Genomic DNA, 22,633 nt, shown 5'->3' with positions numbered 1-22,633 from the left:
CACTGGGCGGGGTGTGGGAGAAGGTGGTGACGCTATACCGAGGCTCCGCCCCCTGTCTTGGAGCCGAGACAGTCGGGCTGCTGAAACTCGGGCCAATCAGAAGGGAGGCTCCAGGATGGCATGGTAACTATTCTACCCTTTCCTTGCCCCAGTCCGCGGGCGGTGATGGGAAGGCTTCCCCGTAGTCCTGCCCGCACTTCCTGGCCAGACCACGTGCGGAGCTGGAGGGTTCTCCTGGGAGGTCCGTGTCTCTGAGTAGCTTGGACTGCAGCTGCTCTGAGGCCCCAAAACCTGGCCTCCTAGTTTCCCAACCCATGCTGGCCCCATCACAGCCTTTCCATCTCTGAATCCCTAGAATAGACGCTATAAGCGTGCCCTAAGAAAATGGCTCAGCACAGGAAATGTTACAAATGAGGATTCTTGGAACTTCTTAACCACCTGCACTTTAGGAACTCCTATTTGTTCTTAAAGGCCTGGTTCAAATGCTCCCACCTTCTCTGGGATACGTTCCCAGATCTCTCTCAGAGAGTTGGGCTAATGCTTGGGCAAGCTTCTGTTACAGCCTCGTCACTTTGTAACCTGTTATTTACTTTTCTGTCTTCTGTGCCCAGGCTCTTAGAGGTCAGAGCTGCGTTTTACTCATTTGGTTTTCTTCCCCGCCCTCCCCCACTTGATATTACAGGGGGAGAAGGTTGAGCATGTTCTAGAAACTAGACCTAGGGACTGAGGGTCCCACACAGAATAGCAGGAACTGTGCTCAGAAAGCAGACTCTATTCAGGCTACCTCTCCACCACCACCTTCTACTGGAACATCAATACAAAACTGAAATGGGCTCTGCCCGAAAGTAGATGAACTTAAATCCCTCTGAGTGTTGGGTGGTAGCAAGGGATTAGAAATAATTGACTAATCTGTCAAAAAGTGGAATGGTTGTAAAGCTGAAATAAGATAATGGATAGGAGAAATCTTGTACGTTGTGCTCAGTAGATGCTCAAAGGAAAAAATATATATGGATGGTCAAATAGTAAAGCTAGTTTAAACATCTGATTCCAGCCACTCTTCCCCCACTTCTGCATCCAAACATCCCTTCCTTTTCTCCACCCTCCATGCCTGTGTTCTACATTAGAAAGTCATTAGCTCCCCCCTGGATAGTTTACTGTAGCTTCCTCACTGCCCTACTGAAACTTTGATTTCTCCCCCTCCAGTCCTGAAACCCAACTATAATTAAGCCTCTCCGCTACTTATTTATTCTGGTGTCCCTAAAGCCAGGCACACAGTATAGGCCCACATTAAATGTTTGACCCATGAATGAGTGAATTATTTAGTCTTAAGTACAATAGCAGTACAAGTGTGAGTCTTTTGAGTCAGTGAACCCTGGGTTTCAATCTGAGCCCAACCATTTATTAGCTGTGTGAACTTGGGCAAATTTCTTAACACCTGAACCTCAGATTCCTTGTCTATAAAATGACGGTAACAACTGTAATTTTAGGGTTGTTGAGAGAAATGAGATAAAGCATTTAGGATGGTACCCAGTATACAGTGAGCCCTCAATAAATGATAAGTTTTCCTATTTTTTAAAAATATCAAGGAATTTCTGGGGCGCCTGGGTAGCTCCGTCATTTAAGCTTTCAACTCTTGATTTCAGCTCAGGTCATGATCTCAGGGTTGTGAGATCGAGTCCTGCATCAGGCTCCACACTGAAGGTACAACCTGCTTGACATTCTCTCTCTCCCTCTGTCCTTCCCCTTCCCCTGGCTCACGCACACGCATGCACACTGTCTCAAAATATAAATATAAATAAATAAATAAATATCAAGGAATTCCCATTCTAAATATTCTAAGACATTGATTCTGACATAGAAATGGGGCTCAGAAGTATGTTTTGAGTGGGTGAGTAAATACAGTCAGACCAAAGTACTAGCAGGTATATAGGAGCTGGGATCCTTAAATAGTGCATACTTGTGGGAAGACTGGAGGGAGAGACATTGGATGAGGGGTGCCACAAGGAGAAATTTCCTATAACTCTGGTGATTTCTACATAGGAGGACCTCTCATTAAGTTCTCTGGTAGGCATGTGGCCCACAAGCTTGTCGTTCCCAGGTACTTCTGCCCTAGGAAGGACTTTGTGGGCCACATACTCTTACTCTGCCTAATTCTCATAACACCCCTTTGATTATCACCATCTTCCTTCTTCCCCTATAAAGAAAAGGAGCCCAGAGAGGTCCACAACTCAACACTCTGCTCTGGCCAAGAGAGACAAAGCAAAGGAAAGTCTAGCTCTGTCAGGAACCCTCAGTCTTTCACATACATACTCTGAGAACTCCCCTATGCAGCTTTGAAGCATTGGTGCTCAGGGAGGAGACAGGACCCATAAGGACCACAGAATCAGGGTAAGGCAAGAGACTTCCTTTCAGAGTGATGGTCTAGATTTCTTCTGTGGTGCATCGGAAAGAGTAGCAGAGGGGCGCCTGGGTGGCTCAGTTGTTAAGTGTCTGCCTTCAGATCAGGCCGTGATCCCAGCGTTCTGGGATTGAGCCTCACTTCGGGCTCCCTGCTGGGTGGGAAGCCTGCTTCTCCCTTTCCCACTCCCCTTGCTTGTGTTCCCTCTCTCATTGTGTCTCTGTCAAATAAATAAATCTAAAAAAAAAAAAGAAAAAGAAAGAAAGAGTGGCAGAATTGAAATTAAACAGCTAAGTTCAAGAACCAGTCTCAGTACTTTTTAGACCTTGCACAAATTATTTAACTGTCCTATGACCCAGCTTCCTTGTCTATAAAATGGGCACAAAAATTCCCATGTTGTAAGGCGGTTCTAAAGGTCAAATAAAGGAATTTGCAAAGAACTGGGCACATGTTTGATACATAGTAAGCACCCGATAAATATTGATATCTTTCTTCTTTTCCTACAGCTTGATAAGGAAGGATGATATTTATAAATAGCATATAATTAGACTTTCATAAATCTTGAGTGGATACATTTGACTTTGAACTAGAGCATTTAAAGAATTTACTGGCATATTCAGGATTTTATCTAACATTATCTATTTGTCCTACCTGTTCTGTTTCTTTCCTTTATTCTTTTTTTCATTTTGGTTCTTTTGTAATAATAACTTCCATTTTTTTTTGAGGCCCAGTCCTGCCAGATTTTTTAAAAATTGAGATACAGGGGCACATGAGTGGCTCAGTTGGTTAAGCGTCTGCCTTCGGCTCAGGTCATGATCCAGGGTCCTGGGATCAAGCCCCGCATAGAGCTCCTTGCTCAGCAGGAAGCCTGCTTCTCCCTCTCCCTCTGCTGCTCCCCCTGCTTGTGCCCTCTCTCGCTCTCTCTCTCTCTCTCTCTCTGTCAAATAAATAAAATAAAATCTTAAAAAAAATTTTTTAAAGATAATATTGAGATATAACTCACATAATATAATATTTACCCATTTAAAGCATACAATTCAGAGGGTTTTAGTACAGTTGACTCTTGAAAAACATGGATTTGAACCGAGCAGGTCCACTTATTTTTTTTTTTTAAGATTTATTTATTTATTTATTTTAGAGAGAGAGAAAGAGCATGAGCGGTGGGAGGGGCAGAGGGAGAGAATCTCAAGTAGACTCCCTGCTGAGTGGGGAGCCTGACACAGGGCTCCAACTCAGGACCCTGAGATCATGACCTGAGTCAGACACTCAACCGACTGAGCCACCCAGGCACCCCTGGGTAGGTCCACTTATAAGAGAATTATTTTCAATAAATACAGTACAGTACTGTAAATGTATTTTCTCTTCTTTATGATTTTCTTAATAACTGTATTCTTTTCTCCAGCTTATTTTATTGTAAGAATACAGTATATAATACATATGACATATAAAATATGTGTTAATCTATCGCTTAATGTTATCAGTAAGGCTTCTGGTCAACAGTAGGCTCTTAGGAGTTAAGGTTTTGGGGACTCAAAAGTTATACTTGGATTTTGGACTGTGGGGGGTTAGCACCCCTAATACCTGTATTGTTCAAGAGTCAACTATATTCCTAAAGTTGGGCAACTATCACTACTATCTAATTCCAGAAGGTTTTCATAACCCCAAGAAAGAAACCCCAGACCATTAGCAGTCGTTCCCCATCTCCTCCTTCCCCCAGTCCCTGGCAACTATTAATCTACTCTGTCTCAGTGAATTTGCCTATCTGGACATTTCCTATAAATGGAATCATACAAATGATTTTTTTTGGCCTTTGTGTCTGACTTCTTTCACTTAATGTAATGTTTTCAAGGTTCATCCATGTTGTAGCACTTATCAGAACTTCATTCCATTTTATGGTAGAACAACTTCCCATTTTATGGATAAGCCATATTTCATGTATACATTCAAAAGTGGAATGACAATTGAGTTTCTGCCTTGTGGCTACTATGAATAATGCTGCTATGGACACTTGTGTATGAGTTTTTTGTGGACATATGCTTTCATTTTTCTCGTGTTTATACCTAGGAGTGGATTTATGGGGTCCTATAGTAACTCTATGTTTAACTTTTTGAGGAACTGCCAGACTGTTGCCCAAAGTGGCTGCGGCTGCACTATTTTACATTCCTCCTAACAGTAGATGAGGGTTACAGTTTCTCCACATCCTTGCCAACACTTGCTATTTTCACATTATTATTATTGTTGTTCTTATGATAGCCATCCTAGGGGCTATGAAGTGACATCTCAAAGTGGTTTTCATAAACATTTCCCTAATGACTAATGATGTTGACCATCTTTTCAATTGCTTATTTTCCAGTTAAATCTCTGCTTTCTTAACATTCTTTTGGATTATTTCGTTTTTCCTCCTGTACCAGTTTAGAAATTAAATTATCTTCTTATATTAGTTTAGTCATCTCCCTAGAAGTTACCACATATATTCCTAAGCACGACGCTAATTAATACCGTTATAGGTGAAGTACAGATTACTGAGATGGAGAAAAAGAAACATCCCAGACCAAATGAACAGAAAGAACAAAAATGTAGGACCAGGAAAGAGCTCAGTATATCCAGGGGTGCTAACTGGAACTTCATCCTAGACGTGATGGGGAGCCAAAGAAACAATGAAGAACAAAATAAACAGTGAAGATTATTACAATTTGAGGGAGAATGGGCCTAGGGCAAGATGGGTGAGCCTGGGGTAGGTGGTTCAAAGCCATCCAAGAAAGATGTCTCTGCAGTGAAAAAGATTTCTAGGAAGAACAAAGAACAATTCCACCTCAACTTTGGAAGACTTTCCTGAGGCTACCCAGGAGGCAGGAGCAGAGTTTGGCCTGTAACTGGATGTCTTTAGCACTGTGTCCTTCCCTCTTTACCTACCCCCAGCCATGCTCATTCTGCCTCTACCCCCTACAACAGTAGTCTTTCCTCCAAGACTTTTCTTACAGTTCCTAAATCTGTGCTTGATCCATCTAAATCCTGCCCATCCTTCAAAACCCAGTTCAAGTAAATCAACCCAATAAATATTTTCTGGGCTCCTACTGTGTCTGTCCCTGGCCTAAGCTGAGAGATTCAGAAATAAATGGAACAGGTGAGGGTTCCATCCTTCAATGAGCTGCCAGGAAGGTGGGGGAAACAAACAACGTGACAAATGATTTCACTACATTGCGGTCAGTGCTAATAAGGGTGTGATGGACTTCCAATGCTTCCTTTGGAGTGGGGAGGTGGGCAAATCATGGTGCTTAGGGAGAAAGGAGGAAGTTGCACAAAGCTCATAGAAGAAGTGAGTATAACTAGAATGTAAGATATGTGTTTGCTAGAGTAGAGGTTGACCAGATTATGAAGGATGATGAATACCACACTAAGGAATTTGCTCTTGAGCCTAAAAGCCATAGGGAGTTACTAAACAGTTTGCAGCAAGCAGGCACATGATCAGATCTGTGTTTTAAGAAGAGCCAATGTGGCTGTAAGTGGAGGATGATGAAGAGCTAGAAGGGCAAGGAGGCCAGTGAAGGAGATCTTTCTGGGAAGCTTTCTTTGACAACCGCATCCCACCTCTACACCATCCCTGTGCTACTGGGAGCTGAAACATCCCTGTAAATAAATCGTTGATCAGCTTTAGGTATCTGGGGTGTGTGTGTGTGTGTGTGTGTGTGTGTGTGTGTGTGTGTGTACAGGGTGAGCGGAGCAGTGATGGTGGCCAAAGCTGGAAAGTGGTGGTGCTGTCTCAGGCACAGCCCTCTCTGGGGTATATCCAGGCACCAGGCAAAAGCAACCAGGAGGACAGGAGACGGAAGGCTTCAACAACAGCAGCAACTACTTGGATGATGGGCAAATGCCCATTTGGCGAACACTGAGTGCCCGCCGAATGAAGGCGAAACTGGAGGCTCAGATGTTTGTTCAACTTCTTTGTACGATAGATTCCCTCAAGTTTATCTCACCGGATTATTAAAAGGATCAAATTAGAAAGTGTACAGAAAGTTCGTCGCACCTAGTAAGAACTCATTCTTCTCTTCTACTTTTCCTTACATAAATCAAGGTAGGTGATAGGGTTTCGAAATGGCAGTGGAAGAAACAGATACAGAGAGGGTCGGTGACAGCTGCGGTCACGCGGTTCAGAAAAGGCTCAGTCAGGACGTGTTCAGGCTGTAGCTTCCACATCAGGTCTTAGGAGCCACGATGTAGTGACTATCTTCTGCATGCCTGGCACAGTGCTAATTTATGTCATTTAATTCTCACAGCAACTGTGTGCTGTGGATATTCCTAAAACCATCTTACAGATGAAGAAACCGAGATTCAGGACTGTATGGTGAATTGCCCCAGTAACCAAAGAATTAAAGGCAAGATTAATGCACCTCGAGTCTTCTAGAGGCAGAGAGAAGGGACCCAGGCTCAGGGAATGATATTTAGAGCCAAAGGAACAGACAAGGTGTCAAGACAGGGAATAAAGGCCAGGAGCAGGCATCTGTGGGTTGGAGCTAAACAAAAAGGGATGACACGAAGACCTAAGATAGGAAACCTACATCTAGTTAATGTAACTAAAAGGAGGTGGTTCTTTCAGTAAAGTTTTGCTAATTGTTCATTTGTCCTGGGACCTTAAAGGACAGGGTGGAGGAGAGTTCAAGGTCAACAAAAATAGATTTTAGAATAAGGCATTGCCCCTCCAGGGATGCCTGGGTGGCTCGGTTGGTTAAGCATCTGCCTTTGGCTCAGGTCATGATCCCCAGGGTCCTGGGATTGAATTCCGCTCAGCAGGGAGCCTGCTTCTTCCTCTCCCTCTGCCTGCCACTCCCCCTGCTTGTGCGCCCTGCCCCTGACAAATAAATAAATAAAATTAAAAAAAAAAAAAAAAAAAAAGAAAAGGCATCCCTCCTCCAGAGAGGGCCTAGGCTGAGTGAATGAACAAGAGTGAATGCATGAAAAAGAGCTCTAGTAAGTTCGTCAAATCTGAGTCTCTGTATCCCCACCTGCAACATGGTGATTATAGCTACCTTGTGGAGTTAACATTATACAGTTGACTCTTTTTTTTTTTTTAAGATTTTATTCATTTATTTGAGAGAACAAGAGAGGGAGAGAGCACAGGGGGAGGGTGAGAGGGAGAAGGAGACTCCTCACTGAGCAGAGAGCCCAATGCGGGGCCAGATCCCAGGACCCTGAGACCATGACCTGAGCCGAAGGCAGATGCCCAACCGACTGAGACACCCAGATGCCCCTTGAACAACACAGGGGTGAGGGTTGCTGAACTCTGGCACAGTCAAAAACCCACGTATAACTTTTGACTCCCGCACAACTTAACTACAAATAGCCTACTGTTGACCGAAGCCTTACCGATAACAAACTGTCAATTCACACATATTTTGTATGTTATATGTTTCATAATCGGTATTCTTACAATAAAGTAAGCTAGAGAAAAGAACCATTATTAAGAAAATCATAAGGAAGAGAGGGGTGCCCAGCTGGTGCAGTTGGTAGAGCATGTGACTCTTGATCTTGGGGTCTTGAGTTTGAGCCCCACGTTGGGTGTGGAGCCTACTTTAAAAAATATATATATTTTTAAAAGAAAGTCATAAGGAAGAGAAAATATATTTACAATACTGTGCTGCATAAAAAAAAATCCACATGTAAGTGGACCTGTGCCGTTCAAACTCCTGTTCTTCCAGGGTCAACCATATAGGGATTAAGAGAACAGCCTCAGGTGCCAGACCCCAATCCTGGTGCTGACATTTATAACTGTGTGAATAGGTAACATACCTTTTCGGGTTTTACGTTGGTAAAACGGGGATATTAATAGTATTTACTTCATGGGGTTTTTATGAGGATTCAATGGGATAATGCATAAAAAGTAAAGTCCGTGGAAGACAGAGGGTGCTCAAAATGTTCTAATTATTACTGTGGGGATTTAAATGGGGAAATATGATGGTAACCATGTCTAGCTCAGAGGTCCTTCACCCCCTGCAGGTGCTCTGACAACCCCAAGAATCCTCCTCAGTTTCCTTTATGGGTCAGTCAGAGTGGAGAGGGACCGCTGGGGGCTGGTTTCTGGGGATCAACCGTCTCTTGGGGGGGAGAGAGGGCAGGGAGGGGAAAGGAGAGCCTTGCTCTGTTATGTCGGACCAGAGAAGGCGCCCTCTCCTGATCAAGAGCGGGAACAGCTCTGGCCCAGAGATTTTGCAGTGGGCCTCGCTGATCTCTCGTAAGGTGCTCTTCCCTTTGCTCGAAACTGCTCTGGGGAGCAAAGTTAGGGGCAGGGGCGCTGCGGCTGGGGCAAAACTGTTGTAATGTTTCAGAAGGGCGAGGCTGGATAATTTGGCTAGAATGGGGGCGTGGGCAGGGACTGAGGTTAGGAAATGAGAGAATTCGGGGCCCTGTTGAATTAATTTTATGTTCTTTCAACAGGTGATGGAACACAGCTGAGAGGTAAGGTGACAAGGTGGCTTATCCAACGTGTCAAACCCAGGGGTCCAGGGCTCTTCCGGCTACCCCCACGCAGCGGGAATTAGTGGGGCAGACCAGAACTGGAGATGCAAGGCACCGGGACACGCCCGATCAAGGCGGGAGAGCCAAGGGTCTAGGTCCGCAGAAGCGGGGAGGGGCCAACGGAGGATCTGGGCGCAGTTTCCTCCCCAAGCGCGCTGGCCCCGCCCCCGCCGTTCGCGCTCCAGCCCGCCCCCCGCCGCTTGCCCCAGGCCGGGCCTGGGCTCCCCTCGGGTTCCCCCAGCGCCCGGCCTGCGCCGGCGCGGCCTCCTCGGCGCCACATCCTGGGTGAGTATGGGGATGGGTGTGCCGGACTGCCGGGCAACCCCACTTGGGGGAGCTCCGCCACGCGGTCCGGCCTCCTCACGGCCCAGCCCCAAGCTCTGACGGTGCTGGTGCTTTGCTTGCCCAGGATCTGCTGCTGTCCCGACTTCTGAACCAACCCTTCTCCCCCTCTGCTCCTCCACATGGTGCTCCGTGTGCATTGGTTGAGCTCTTCCTTCACTTCACAGGGACTGCTGGTTGGGATTTCTCTTTAGGTGCCGGGGATGGAGGTGTGTGTGGGGCCCTGGAACCCCATAAAATAGTTTCAAATCCCACCTCTGCCAGTTATTAGCCGGTGACCTTGGGCAAGTGTTTTAAACCTCCCTGAGCCTCAATTTCTTCTACTTAAAAATGGAAATACACAGACTTCGGGGCCTGCCTCATAGAATTATCGTGAGGGTTACAAGAAACAATGTATATCAAGTGTATCAAGTGCTAATCAGAGCGCCTCATACTCAGAAGGTGGCGGGTAAGTATGGATTCCTGCTGGAGGCTGAGAAAATCTCTGGGACCTTTGGAGATAAGGTAGGGGTACTCCTAAGAAAGTGGTATCCAGCTGAGTAGTCCCTGTGAAGAAGTTAAGAGCTGACTGGGACTGAACTGCTGCTCTTCAGGTAGTGAGCTCCCTGTCCTGAGGCCTGGAGGCATAAAATGGCCATGTTGGAATGGCCTTATTGGTAATCTAAACCACATGATCTTCATGTTGCTCAGCTGTGGGAAAAGGCCCAGAGTGGTTAGATGACTTGTCCAAGGTCACACAGCTAAAAGAGAAGCTGGGCATACCTCCAAGCTGTGGAACAGACCATTCCTCCGGCCTCTTTATCCACCCCCTGCCTGTTCATTCCCTGAGGAGCCGGTCTTCAGTTTGGGCATCTCAGTGGTTCCTGAGGGATCTAGAGCCGCTGGCTTCGGGGAGGGGGGCTAGTGCTGCTACAAGCACAGAATCAGGTTTTGGACTGGGTGGGGAAGTTGAGCCCCTACTAGGGCCTCCGGGACTTACTGTCCATTTGGGGATGACCCAAGAAATGTGTTTGATTTGGGCGGTCACCAGAGCCACTTCCAACTCCCCTGGGAGATCCCTGGCCCCTGAAGGGAGAAAGGAGCTTGGGCAACTGGAGCAGGCTGCCTAATTGGGCCTGGCAGAGAGGCGGGTGGGGGAAGCTAGAGGAGAACACAGAGGCGTATTCACCTGGTTCTGGAATGCCAGGAGGTGCTTCCTGAGGGTGAGACCAGAAAGCGCTTGATCTGACAAGAACTTTGAGTCCAGAAGGGCGGGTTCTTCATGAATCTGGAGCTAGCCCTAGTTTGGCCCCAAGAAGCCTAAGTTCCAAGGATGGCTCTCCCTCAGGCTCAGCATCAGGCTTTGAGGAAGGACCTTTCTCTCTCTGCATCTTGGTTTCTCTGTCTTTGCAGTGGGGACAGGGCTCACTGACTCATCTATAAGGATTTGATTTACCTTTCTTTTTCTTATGGACAGGGACCCTTTCTCTTGTCCTCCTCCTAATCTCACCTAACCTGACCTTTCTGCCCAGAGGGGAGGGCGTCAAAGAAGGCGAGGGTCGTAGTTTGTGACCCTGTGGGCCCCACATCTCCCCACTGCTGGCTCTTCCTTCAAGTTGTTGTGTGACCCTGAGCAGGTTCCTGCTCATCTCTGGGCCTCAATTTCGCCTTCCGTGCACTGAGGGAGGCTGGGATTGTTGGTGTGTACTTAGTTATTATAGTTCCTGACCTTCCTGTCCTCATCCGAGGGGGGGGGGTCACAGTCCTCCGGAGCCTTTACTTCATCTCTGGAGGGGGATGGACAGGCCCCATGGGTACTGGGAAGCCTCCAGAAGCTGACAAGGCAGCTCTTTCCAGCAAACAGCAAGCCCAGGCTAGCGCTAGGCCTGATTCTGCAAAGCCTTTCACCCTCAGAGCACGTGAGGCGGCAGGCGGGGACGAGCAGGGGGTCAGGGCTCTATGGGCTTCCATGGGTCCTTGCTGCTGTGCGCTGTGGGGTAGGCACACAGAGCCTGGGAAGGGACTGAAGGTACAGAAGGCCCTGGGCCAGTGGGTGAAGCAGCGAAAGCTGATGGGAGGCCCTGAAGCCTGGACGCTCAAAGGCCTGTGGGACGAGATGGGCCATTCTGTCCACTGGGAGGTTTTAGGGTTGGTTCCTGAAACAAGAGAGACCAGTTAAACCAGCTCCTGTAGTAAAGCCAGCTATAAGGGAGAAGTTCTCCCAATCTATTCAAGCTTCATTTTAGCACAGACTGGGTTGGTTGTCTTTCCTCTGAAATTGAGGATGAATATTCTCTTGGGATTCTGAGTCAGCCATCTTCAGGGCAGGAGCTGTCCAAGCTTAGGGGCTAGATGGCTTTCTTCTTAGACTCTTCACCCCATAGCACAGCTAAACTGAGGACTGAGCACAAGGGCTGGCTTTGCCACCGAGTCCCAGCCTTGCTGCCTTGGGTCTTGACAGCACATTACTTCATCCCCAGGTCTGACAAGATGTACCAGGTTCCACTGCCGCTGGACCGGGATGGGACCTTGGTCCGGCTCCGCTTCACCCTGGTGGCCCTGGTCACAGTCTGCTGTCCACTTGTCGCCTTCCTCTTCTGCATCCTCTGGTCCCTGCTCTTCCACTTCAAGGAGACTACGGCCACACACTGTGGGGTAGGGCTTGCAAAGGGAGGGGTCGGGGAATGATATTTCATCTTCAGGCCCAATTGGATCTTTTTTGGATCCTGATTCTATTGTAACAGGATTAGTGAGCTCTCCAGTGGGGTCCATCAAACAAATTGGGCTGCTGGGGGTTAGGGTGCCTGCCAATCAAGGTCTCAGGAATTAGCCTTCTTGCCACTGTGCATGGAGGTCACTAGGGCCTGGAGTCACTGAAGTTGGGCAGCTCCAGGACCCAGAACCCAATCCTTACTTCATAGTGGGGCAGATTCAGGAGCCCCAGGGTTTTGTGAGGGATGGAGAGAGAACAGGCCTGAGCTAGAAGGCTCTGGAGTGTGGCACTGTAGGCTGTGCCCGTCTCTGTGGGAATGTGATTATGTATGCTTGTGTGTGACTGTATGTGTGTGGGAGAGACCGTATCTGTGCGTGTCTGGATGGGGGCCTGATGATGTGTGTATGTACGTGTTCCAGATATTTATATGGGCTATGTTCCCATAGGCAGCCATGCACCCTCTAGACTGGGATAGGGCATGCCAGACCAGGAGGAAAGATGTGAGTTTTCTCTGTAGTATATCAGAGTAAAGAGGGTGAGACTTGTGTTGACCTCTGTTACACTCCTAGCTCATCCATTTGACTCTGTTTTTCCTGAGACACAGAGACTGAGCCTCAGCTTCCCCATATCTAAAATGGAGTTGATAATTCCCATCTTCCTTCTCAGGGCTAGAGTAGAGCTCCAGATAGAGGAAGAATCGGAAGGTGGTTTGGGAAATGTGAAGGGTGAGGGGCAGAAGGAAGAGGAGGAAAAGGAGATTGTCAGGTTGGAAGGCAGGGCAGGAGAAGAAGAGCTTAGAGGCTGTAGGGGGAGAAGAGGCAGGGCCTGGACATGGACCCTTGGAGTAGCATCAGAGAGAGCTCCATAGGCCCCCACTCAGCTCAGCTTCCTGTCTCCCTATAAAGATTATCTGCTCCAGAAATAGGGCTATGACTAGAACTGGGGTCTGGCTGGCAGTAGGGAGTAGGGCCTACTTCTTTTGTTCATATGACTTGAAGTTTTCCCTCTCCTTGATTGTCAATGGACAGATGTTGGCCTTGAGCTGTGGGCAGCCAGTCTGATGAGACCCGGGGCTGGGAGCTATCCAAAAGAACAGAACTAGAAGAAAAGGGCGTGGCCAGGTGATCTGGGAGGGGGGCGGATCAGAAAGGTCCAACCAATGCCCTTTCACAACCTAGTTTTCACCTCAGGTAATGCCTCAAATGTTTCTCCCACCCTTGTCAACTCCTTTGTATCTTGCAAAACCCTTCTCAAGTGTCCCCCTCTTTAAAAAGTCTTCCCTAGCCTCCTTGGGGGCAAACTTAATCACTCCCTCCTCTGGGAGTTCCCTGTTTTATCTTTCCTACAGTTCTAGCACATCTTATTTGTCTCTCTGTTTCCCACCAGCCCGGGAGCTCCTTCAAGGTGGGCACTACAGCTGAATCAGAAAGAATTTGTTGAATAAATAAATAGGACACGCCGTCTCCCCACCAGCCCAGTGCCCTGGGAAAAAGAAGGCCTGGTACCATGTAGTCATAGTCCATACAGAAGATTATAATATTTGTATGGCGTATGGAGTTAAATGGAGTAGGCTGTTTGCTCTGCCCCTCATGGCTGGCTCCTGAGGGCTAACGGGATCAGTAACTCAGCATGCCTGCCATACCTATACCCGTTCTTGGCACACTAGTTAGGGAGCTAGGGCATAGGCAGAGTGGCACAGGTACCTGGCCAGTCAGGGGCAAGACTGAGCTCAGTGACCCCGGGGGTGATTTTGTCCCCACTCCCTGGGATGACTATGTTAGAGCCACCTAGGGGCAGTCCAGGTAGATGTCTGCTCTGAATTTCTCACCTAGAGTATTCTAGGAATGGCCAACCCTAGGGATAAAAGAAGTAACCTTAATCTAACGCATCTGTAATTAGATGACTTGGCCTTTGCTTGCATATCCCCAGTGATGGGGGCCTCTTTCCTCTCCAGGCAGCCTATTCCAAGGAGGCCTAGTAGCTAACAATCAGTGAGCTCTCTCGTAGCAAGCATATGTTCTCTTTCTGGTGAATCTCTGCTTTTGCACTGGTTCTGCTTTGGGAACCTGAGAGCTACTTTCTCCTCCTGGCGTCAAGTCAGTCCTACAGAGATGGAATGGCAGTAATGGGGGGTCCCTGAGTTTACTCTTACTGGGTAGCATAGCTCCAGTTTTTTGGGGCAACCCTCACAGGACATGCACCCCTAGACTTGGCCCAGTTAGTCACTGTTCTCTCCATATGAGGCCCTGATGTGGGCATAGGACTTCATATCGCCTGGGCAGTAGAGGCAAAAGCAGTACTGTTGGATTCCTATTACCGGCTGTTAGACCCCTGTGAGGGCATCTTGAGCTGATGTTAGCTGTTTCTGCACAGCAGGCTGGGCACTGATAACCTCATATTCAGGCCCGTCTAGATCTCTTTTGCATTCTGAATCTATTGTCATAAGATTAGCAAGCTTTCCAATGAGGCCCAACAGACAACAAAAAGGGGTGAAGTCCTATTCTTTCTCCCTTTCCCTCCCAGAAACCTGCCTGTATCCCAGGATACAGCCCTCGGAAACGTCCCTACACCCATCCCTGGCAAGGAAGCTACCGTAGGCTGACCTTGGCCACTATCACTCTTATCTTGGCAGAGTGTTCCAGGGTTTATGATACGGCTTTGTTGGTCCTGGGAGGGCTGTGTGCTTGGGCAGGCGTGGAGATCTGGGCTCTGTGGGCGGGAGGGCAGGCCCTGGGGAGCTAGGGGTGGGACCCTCCAGTCTTAGAATAGTCTCAGTCTGGCTAGAGGCCTCAACCTAAGCCCCGGATCCGTCAGCACCCAGTGTGAGTGTTTCCCAGTGCGCGCCCCCTCCCCCATTTCCCTGACTAGATGGACTAGTGGACTGGGGTTCCCTTAACAGAGGGAGGTATGAGTCCCAAGGGAGGTTTGGTCCTAGGCCTTTTAATACAAAGCCATTTCTGTCTGTCCCCCAGAAGGGAACCCAGCTTGCAAGTCATGGTGGTTGGGGCAGTGGGAGGTGGGAGGAGGGAGTTCTCTGCCCAGAGGGAGAGGAGAGTGGAAGAAGTTCAGCTCCCTTGGTCTGGGTCTGTCCTTGCTGGGTCTGGCCCAGCACACAGGCTCAAGGCGAGTGGAGAAGATTCCTGTGACCCTCAGATTCCCATAACCTCTGGATTGGGTGACAGAGTCTTTTCAGAGAGGAAGGAGATGGAGGTCTGGGCCTCTGCAGGGACCCTGGTATCTTGAGATGACAGTACTGCTGGCCTGAGGCTTGGATCATTCTGAGCCTGGAGGTGGGCTGGTTGGCAGCCTGTAGTCCCCGGTGAAATGTTCTGGGCGCTCCCGCTGTTCCTAGTTGAACTTGGGTGAAGAGCAGGAATGTGGTCAGACGGAGTCAGTGGGAGGGCTGAGTCCGAGCCAAGGTCCTTTATCTCGGTTATTTGGCCTGAAGAAAGCCTTGGCTTGGGAGCATAAGGCTATCAGGTGGCTGAGACCTTAGTCCTAATGTTTGATCCTGGCATAGTTCTCCCCTTCTATGGAACAGAAATAACAACTTTTCTACCTCTGACCCTTCTGAGTGGGTATGAGAGTCTTGAGAATGAGGTGGCCCAGCAGAACTCCCCATGTCCAGGCCAGGGAAGCCTCTATTCTCCAGACTCTTCAAGAGGTAGACCTACAGGCCATCGTGCCACACGGATTGCTAAGAGCTGACCTTGCCTGACTCGGCGGCTCCCACCCCATCTCTCTTTGCACCTCCTGGTCTCTGCACCGCTTTCCTTCTCCCCTTACATTCTTTCTACTCTGGCTCTCCCCTCTACTCAGAGGAGCCAGCTCTGGAGAAGGCCTCACTTCCCGAGGCCCAGGTGTCCCACCAGGCCCCAAGTCATGTCCCTCACCCTGCTTGGGCACCACTCCCTACAGGATGTTCTCTGCAGCCTCCCAGCCCTTGGACCCAGACGGGACTGTGTTCCGGCTCCGCTTCACGGCCATGATCTGGTGGGTCATCACTTTCCCCATGTTCGGCTTCTTCTTCTGCATCATCTGGTCCCTGGTGTTCCACTTTGAGTACACGGTGGCCACTGACTGTGGGGTGAGTGCCATGCTCCCCCGCACCTGGGTCAGGGCCAGGTCAGGGCCCGGTTGGGAGATGGCCATAAGAGTGGAATCAGAGAGTAGGAGAGAAGGTGGAGGGTCAGAGAGAGGGGAAGGGGATGAAAGGATGGTGGGGGGCCACGTCAGAGTTGAGGGGGAATTTGTGGGGAGAGACTCAGTGAGAGTGGAGTCACAGTCCTCTGAGGGTAGAAGATAACAGAGAGTGCCAGGGAGCAGAGGGGAGAGGGGAAGGGAAGGGAGGGGAATAGGCAAGAGAGGTCATGAGAGGGAGGAGGAGGCTGAAGAAAGACCAGACTGGGAAGGAAGCCAGGACTGGAGAGTTAGATGCAGCCAAGAGCCAGGAGAGGTCATAGGTGGCTTTAGCCCAGATTGGGGGCCCGTCCTGAGAGGACCCCCAGCCCTGCCCTGGAATCTTCTAGTTTGGTTTCTCCCTCTGGCGGCCTCAGTCCCCACAACCTGTGTCCACTCAGGGCTCTGTTAGCTAGAAACCTAGGTGGACTTCCTGCCTCTACGAGCAGTCCACCAGGCCTTTCCTGAGGGCCCAGGGGTAGAGGTTCTGGGTCAGGCGCATGGAACTCAATATTCACTTGCCCTTAGCGTCTCATCCTACAAGAGACAGTCCTAGACACAGACGGTCAGGCACAGTGAGATGGGAGGCACCTTGGTAAAGGGGAGCACAGGGATCATGGGGCCCAGAGCAAGCACTTAATCTAGCCTGGATGTTGGAGAAGACTTCCATCTTGAAGCAGGGGGCATTGCAGCTATGGGGGTGAAGAAAGATTTTGTGAATCCCAGGCTGACAACTTTTGATTTTATCCAGAGGGCAGTGGTGAGCTTTGGAACAATTTTAAGCAGGAAAGGGACATGATCAGATTTATGCTTTAGAAGACCATTTGGCTCCTGAGTAGAGAACAGTTGTAAGGGGGCAAGAATAGGGAGATCAGTGAAGAGGCAAGTGTAGTAGTTCACACTACTGGGGAGACCAGAGCTAAAATAGGGATTATGAGGATAGAGAGGTGGAGATGGAGTCCAGAGAAGGGTAGCAGGTTGAATTGATAGGGATGAGAGTTGTGTCCAGTTGGCAAGGGATGGGGGCACTAGACAGAAAAGTCATCCATAACTTTGGGGGACTTTATCAAAGGAATGAATCTCTAATGGTGAAATCTTAGACTCTATGGTAGGGAATTTTTTGGACCCTCACCCTTTTTACCATGTGAATTTCTGATCTACTGCCTTGCCACAGATCCACTGAGCCACATCTTCCATGCCAGTGGAGGGTTTCTGTTCTTGGGGAAAAGTGGTTATGTTCCTATCTCAGTACCTTTAGCTCTGGACTCATGGGGAGATTTAGGGTGTGTGCTTGAGATGGGGGGACTTATGTGAATATCTATACCTTATTATGCATGCGTGTGTGTGTGTGCGTGTGTGTGTGTGTGTTGTATGCATGAGAGAAAGAGAGAGAGAGAGAGAGAGAGAAGAGGAAAGGCCTGCTCTCAGCATCCTGCCTCCACCCCTAATCTGAGAGGAGCTTATGAGGATGGCACGAGTAGCCACAGGGCCCTAAATCTCCCTTCCTCCTGAGGCGTCCCCCCAGCTCTTTGCCATCACTACCCTTTACCTGTTTCCCAGTGTCAGTTAGGGCTCTGGGCTCTCTGAGCCAAGCTTTAGAAGCTCATGGTGAGGGGGGGGGGAAGAAAAACCTCATGCTGGTTCTGCTCCCCTTAAAGTAGCTGGGGTTGGGGCAGAAGTTTTCAGAATGAATATTCTAGGAGGTGGAGGCAACACTCTTACTAACCTTACTTAGAGGACCTAACTCAGAGGGGCAGAACAGTAAGGAGGCTTGGAGGTCTCAGAAGTCTCTGGCGAAGATATGATTCTCACCTCTCGCTCGTATGCAGTCTTCCCATGTTCAAGAACCACATAGCTCACCAGCTATTTGCAGACTTTTCAGGGAAGTCGGTCTTGTGAAAGCCATCACCGTAGCCATTATGTGCCGAACACTGCAGACACTCTGCATACATTGTATTTAGTATTTGCAATCATCCTGCAAGGTAGGTGGTAGTTTCCCTATTTTGCCAATGAGGAAATGGAAGCTCTGAGAGGTGAAGTGACCTGCTCAAGGTCACTCAGCTAAGAAGGGCAGAGATGGGGTGCGGACCTGGGTTTGTGTGGCTCCAAAGCCTCCATGCTACCTCTTTACTGACAGCTTGGAGTGAGCATCTGAGCCTGGTCTCAAGCTACGGTACCTCACGCCATCGCCACGAGAGCAGCATCCTGTCTCCAAGAGCCCCGCACTTAGCTTCCTCTGATAGCGCTGAGGGGAATCTACCTCCTTCTCTGTGAAGGCTTCGAAGCCCCTGGCTGGTGATCCCCCAGGCCGACCCCTGCTCTGTGAGCTGCCTCCATCACTGCCCACCTTCCCAGCCTCGATGGAGACCCAGTCAGCATCCCCATTAAGAGAAAGGAAGGCTTTTCCAGGACCGCATCTCTGAAGACTGGCCCTGCTCTAGTCGCAGCGGGGCCGTTCCCTCGCTGGGTCACTGGGCTCTGGCACTAGTCTGGCTCTTGCTGAAAGTCTAAACACAGTCCACAGAGACTGTGTGCAACAGACAGGTAGCTTCCGGTTCTGGAATCCTTTAGAAATACAGATTCCCACATTCCAGACTGGCTACATTCTCACACAATCCCTAGTGAGTTCGGTGCACATTGAAGGTAGAAGCACTGCTCTAGGCCCTGGAGTCAGAGAGGTCGTCCTCCTAGCCCTGGCTCTCCTGTCAGCATCTATACCGTTGTTCGTTCGTCCTGCATCCTCTCCCTCTTTCATGCAAACAACACACCAATCCTCATAGCTCTGTGTGTTACCTCCTCCTGCTTCCTCCACTTTAAAGAATAGTGCTCCAATGCCTTAAGGATTGAGGAATTCCAGCCTTTGAGAGAGATGAATGGGAGAGATGCACAAGAATTGGGTCATTTTCTTAGATTATCCCAGGTTAAGAGCACCTACTTTCTTAAGCATGATCAGGGTGGGGGTACCCTTCTGACCCAGCTCCCCCCAGGATCTCGCAGTACCCTTTACCACCCTGGCACATCTACCCAGAAGAATAAGTGAAGCAGGGAGCAGTCGGAAGAACAACTCAGCTGCCCAGGGAATCCAGCACTGTCCCAAGGAAGCTCAGGTGGTCTGTCCTCAAGGCTGTATCTAGGGTCCTGGGCTCATGGAACCTCCCACCAGGCCCTAGCAAAGGCACAGCTCTGTGCTACGGGCTCAGAAAGCATCCCAATCTGCTTCCAGCTTCCGCAGCCATGTACAGGTTCCATCAGGTCCCTACACACAGCCCAGGCTGCCTGGGGAATGAGAACCAGCACCCTGGGGGCTGGGACATGGCAGGGGACGTCTCCCAGGAGAGCTCTGGGGGTGCCAGCAGGAGGACTTCCTGGAACGGGAGGGGTTGCAGTGGAGCCTTCCGGGGGCCAGGGGGATTTTGATGGCCGGAGAGAAGGATCTCCAGGTGGGTGGGGCCAGCGGAGGCCGGCCACCAGACGGGTCACAACTCTCTAGGTGCCCAATTACCTGCCTTCGGTGAGCTCGGCCATTGGCGGGGAGGTGCCCCAGCGCTACGTGTGGCGCTTCTGCATCGGCCTGCACTCGGCGCCGCGCTTCCTGGTGGCCTTCGCCTACTGGAACCACTACCTCAGCTGCGCGTCCCCGTGTCCCGGCTACCGCCCGCTTTGCCGCCTCAACTTCGGCCTCAACGTCGTGGAGAACCTCGCGCTGCTCGTGCTCACCTACGTCTCCTCTTCCGAGGACTTCAGTGGGTGCCCACGTGAGGGAAGGAGGAGCAGGGAAGGGGTGGGGAGGGTCGCCCCCGCACCCACCCTCCCTTGGACCTGCGCCGGAGGGGTCCGGATGCTCCCTGCGGAGCGTGCTCCCAACCCTCCTCTCTCCCTCCAGCCATCCACGAAAATGCTTTCATTGTGTTCATCGCCTCGTCCCTCAGCCACATGCTGCTCACCTGCATTCTCTGGCGGCTGACCAAGAAGCACGCAGTAAGTCCGGAGGTACGGCCTAGCCCTAGTGGGGCGCCAAGCGGCCCGGAGGGAAGTCAGGGACGCCTGTCCTCAGGGTGCGGGAACGGTGACGCGGGAATCCGGGCTGGGGCTTGCCGGCGGGTGGAGGGCGATCGATGGGTCAGAATCTAGGGCTGTGTTCGGATAGTACGGGAGACTGGAAAATGGAAGAGAGGGAGGCTCCAAGTGGGGGTAGAATGAGGGACAGTCCCCAGGCTGCTGTGGGTTAGGAGCAGTGTCAGGGGTCTGTGGTCTGTAATAACTCCAGTGCCCCTCCCCCAACACACACACACACACACACACACACACACACACACACACACACTTCTCCCCACGGTATGTGCAGCTGTTGGGTTGGTGGGGGCCTCCAAGTGACTTTGAAATCCTGCTGAAGTGGGAGGGGCAGGGACATCTCCGCTCCTCGGCCTCATTATACTCCCAAATGCAGGGAGGGGACCATGCCCATCATTCCTGCTGCCCTTGCCTGTGCCCCCTTCCATAACCAAGGGAGGTAAGACACAGCCCTTAGGAACTGCGGCCAAGAGGGGAGGCTGGCCACACATCCAACAGGCTACAGAGTGATCAGATAGCCTGTCCCCTAGGACCGCAAGTCCTACAACTGGAAACAGCGGCTTTTCATCATCAACTTCATCTCCTTCTTCACGGCGCTGGCTGTCTACTTTCGGCACAACATGTATTGTGAGGCTGGAGGTGAGGCCAGGCTGGGATCCATAGGTGGTCACAGTGACTAAGGGATGTTTTCTGTAGTGTGTGATACGGCAGTGGTCTTGGGGGCTTGATGCCACTGTGTCCCCTGTGTAGAGGTGTGGTGGTGGTGATTTAGAAAGAGGCCCCAGGGGGTGGGGGGCAGAAGGCTCACCATGCCCTGTTCTTGTGTTCTCATGACAGTGTACACCATTTTTGCCATCCTGGAGTACACTGTTGTCCTAACCAACATGGCGTTCCACATGACGGCCTGGTGGGACTTCGGGAACAAGGAGCTGCTCATTACCTCCCAGCCTGAGGAAAAGCGATTCTAAACCCTTTCTCTTCTGCTAGGAAGGAGGCGGTCCACTGCCCAGAAACTAGAAACAAGACACTACACCCTGGCCTTCCCCACCCTGTGTCCTCTGTGGGCCCTGCTCAAGCGGAGTGGCGGGGGGGGGGGGTGCGGGGGGAGAAAGGAGGAAGGGCATAGGACAGGGCTTCCGGCGGCCCTGCTGGCTTCTCCTTTCCCTCACCCCCCTTGAAGGCACAGGAACCTTCCAAGCAGCATCACCCTATCTGAGAGGCCCCAAGAGGCTGAGCTGGCAGGAGAGCTCCACCATCTGGTGCTAAAAAAAGTCCTGAGGTTCATAACCACCGTCGGTTCTTGGCCTTTACCTCTTGCTGACTGAGGTCAGGGACCACTGAGCAGTGGCTGCTACCTGAGAACCACAGCCATCTCTCTCCACCGGGTCATTCACTTGACTGACGTGTCTGATCATCTCCTGTGCACACCCAGGCCTAGGGCCACTGCCCCCTGCTAAGTTTGCTTAGGTGTTCTAGCCCTGACTTCACCCCCCATTAGTGTGTACACTTCCCTATCCAAGCCTCGAGGGTGTCCGTGTGGGAGATGGTGGTAGGAGGGCTGTAGGATGGACACGGGCTTGGCCAGTGGTCCTGACACTGCCTTGTGGAGGTGGTGGTCTGTACCTGGAGGGTGACCTGCTCCAGAAAAAGCACTGGCACGGCACCTGTCTTCCTTCCCTGCTGAAATCTCTGGCTCACAGACTTCCTCCTTGGCAAAGGTGTGGGGTGGAGTCAGAGTCAGATTCCTGCCCCAAAATGGGCTCTTTGGTGTCCCCCATCCTCCCTTCTGCCCCATGCCCTGACCTCTTTGGGTTGTACATTTTATTTCAAATAAATCCCCTCCCCCCCACCCACCCAACAGCCTGGGCTAGGCTTGCTCATCTTTGTTTCACGGCACTGAGGTGAGGGACAGGCTCCAGGATGGAGTAAGTCCATGGCAGCATATGATTCCAAGCGGCTTCCCACCTTAGGCCTGGAGTCTCCTAAGGCTGGTCTAAGCCCCAGTTTTGGTGTGTAGGAATGACTGAGCTATCCCTGTAATGACTCTAGGCTGGGTAGCTGGGATAACTGGGAGTCTTGGGTTGAGGCAAAGCCTCTTCCAGCCCCAGCTCTGTCGGTAAAGACCTACCTCCTTGGGGGGGTGTAAGGGAACAGCTCTCAAATCCATGACTGTGTGCACCTGCCTGAAGGCCCGTGGCTCTTAGCATCTCCCTTTCTGAGCCTTAGATGAGAGTTTTTTCTTTAGGCTTTGCATCCCAGTCAACTACAGAATCTGTGGCTGGGCCCCAGTTAAGACTGGTCCCTCCAAGGGAGCCCAGAGCTTTGTTAGGGAAATTGGGGGGCGGGGGGGGGGACCACAATGAAGCCTATTGTCTCCTGTCCCCTTTTACAGGAAACAAAAGGCTCCCAGTCTCTGGGGAGCCCTAGCCCATGCCCATCCC

At 50.5% G+C, this 22,633-nt stretch overlaps 1 protein-coding gene across 11 annotated transcripts; it reads left to right on the top strand.

Annotated features, from left to right (window-relative positions):
• The first annotated feature begins 13 nt into the window (after nucleotides 1-13).
• PGAP2 (post-GPI attachment to proteins 2) lies at nucleotides 14-22,523 on the top strand. Of its 11 annotated transcripts, none has more exons than XM_087868102.1 (8): nucleotides 14-123; nucleotides 8,828-8,848; nucleotides 11,710-11,884; nucleotides 15,861-16,029; nucleotides 19,612-19,864; nucleotides 20,005-20,111; nucleotides 20,723-20,831; nucleotides 21,030-22,523. In XM_087868102.1, the coding sequence occupies exons 3-8, from the start codon at nucleotides 11,751-11,753 to the stop codon at nucleotides 21,158-21,160; spliced, it is 903 nt and encodes a 300-aa protein (XP_087724228.1). In that variant the 5' UTR covers nucleotides 14-123; nucleotides 8,828-8,848; nucleotides 11,710-11,750; the 3' UTR covers nucleotides 21,161-22,523. The 11 variants fall into 11 exon arrangements, with proteins under 11 accessions (XP_087724228.1, XP_087724224.1, XP_087724227.1 ...); XM_087868098.1 differs by lacking the exon at nucleotides 15,861-16,029 and adding an exon at nucleotides 1,644-1,701 and having other exon boundaries at nucleotides 27-123; nucleotides 19,612-19,876; XM_087868101.1 differs by lacking the exon at nucleotides 15,861-16,029 and having other exon boundaries at nucleotides 32-123; nucleotides 20,005-20,099.
• Nucleotides 22,524-22,633: the final 110 nt, after the last annotated feature.

Source organism: Ursus americanus, chromosome 16 (assembly GCF_024610735.1).
Source record: "Ursus americanus isolate L20-20 chromosome 16, mUrsAme1.1.p, whole genome shotgun sequence".
Lineage (NCBI taxonomy): Eukaryota > Metazoa > Chordata > Mammalia > Carnivora > Ursidae > Ursus > Ursus americanus.
Note: the sequence above shows the minus strand (reverse complement) of the source record. Positions and strands in the feature narration are given on the sequence as shown.

What these genes read in the sequence shown, in the direction of transcription:
- PGAP2 (XM_087868103.1), top strand. Translation starts at nt 11,720, where the DNA reads ATGTACCAGGTTCCACTGCCGCTGGACCGGGATGGGACCTTGGTCCGG. An exon ending in CTACGGCCACACACTGTGGG is followed by an intron (nt 11,885 to 15,882) that starts GTAGGGCTTGCA and finishes GCAGCCTCCCAG; the next exon opens with CCCTTGGACCCAGACGGGAC. An exon ending in AGCACGCAGTAAGTCCGGAG is followed by an intron (nt 20,112 to 20,722) that starts GTACGGCCTAGC and finishes CCTGTCCCCTAG; the next exon opens with GACCGCAAGTCCTACAACTG.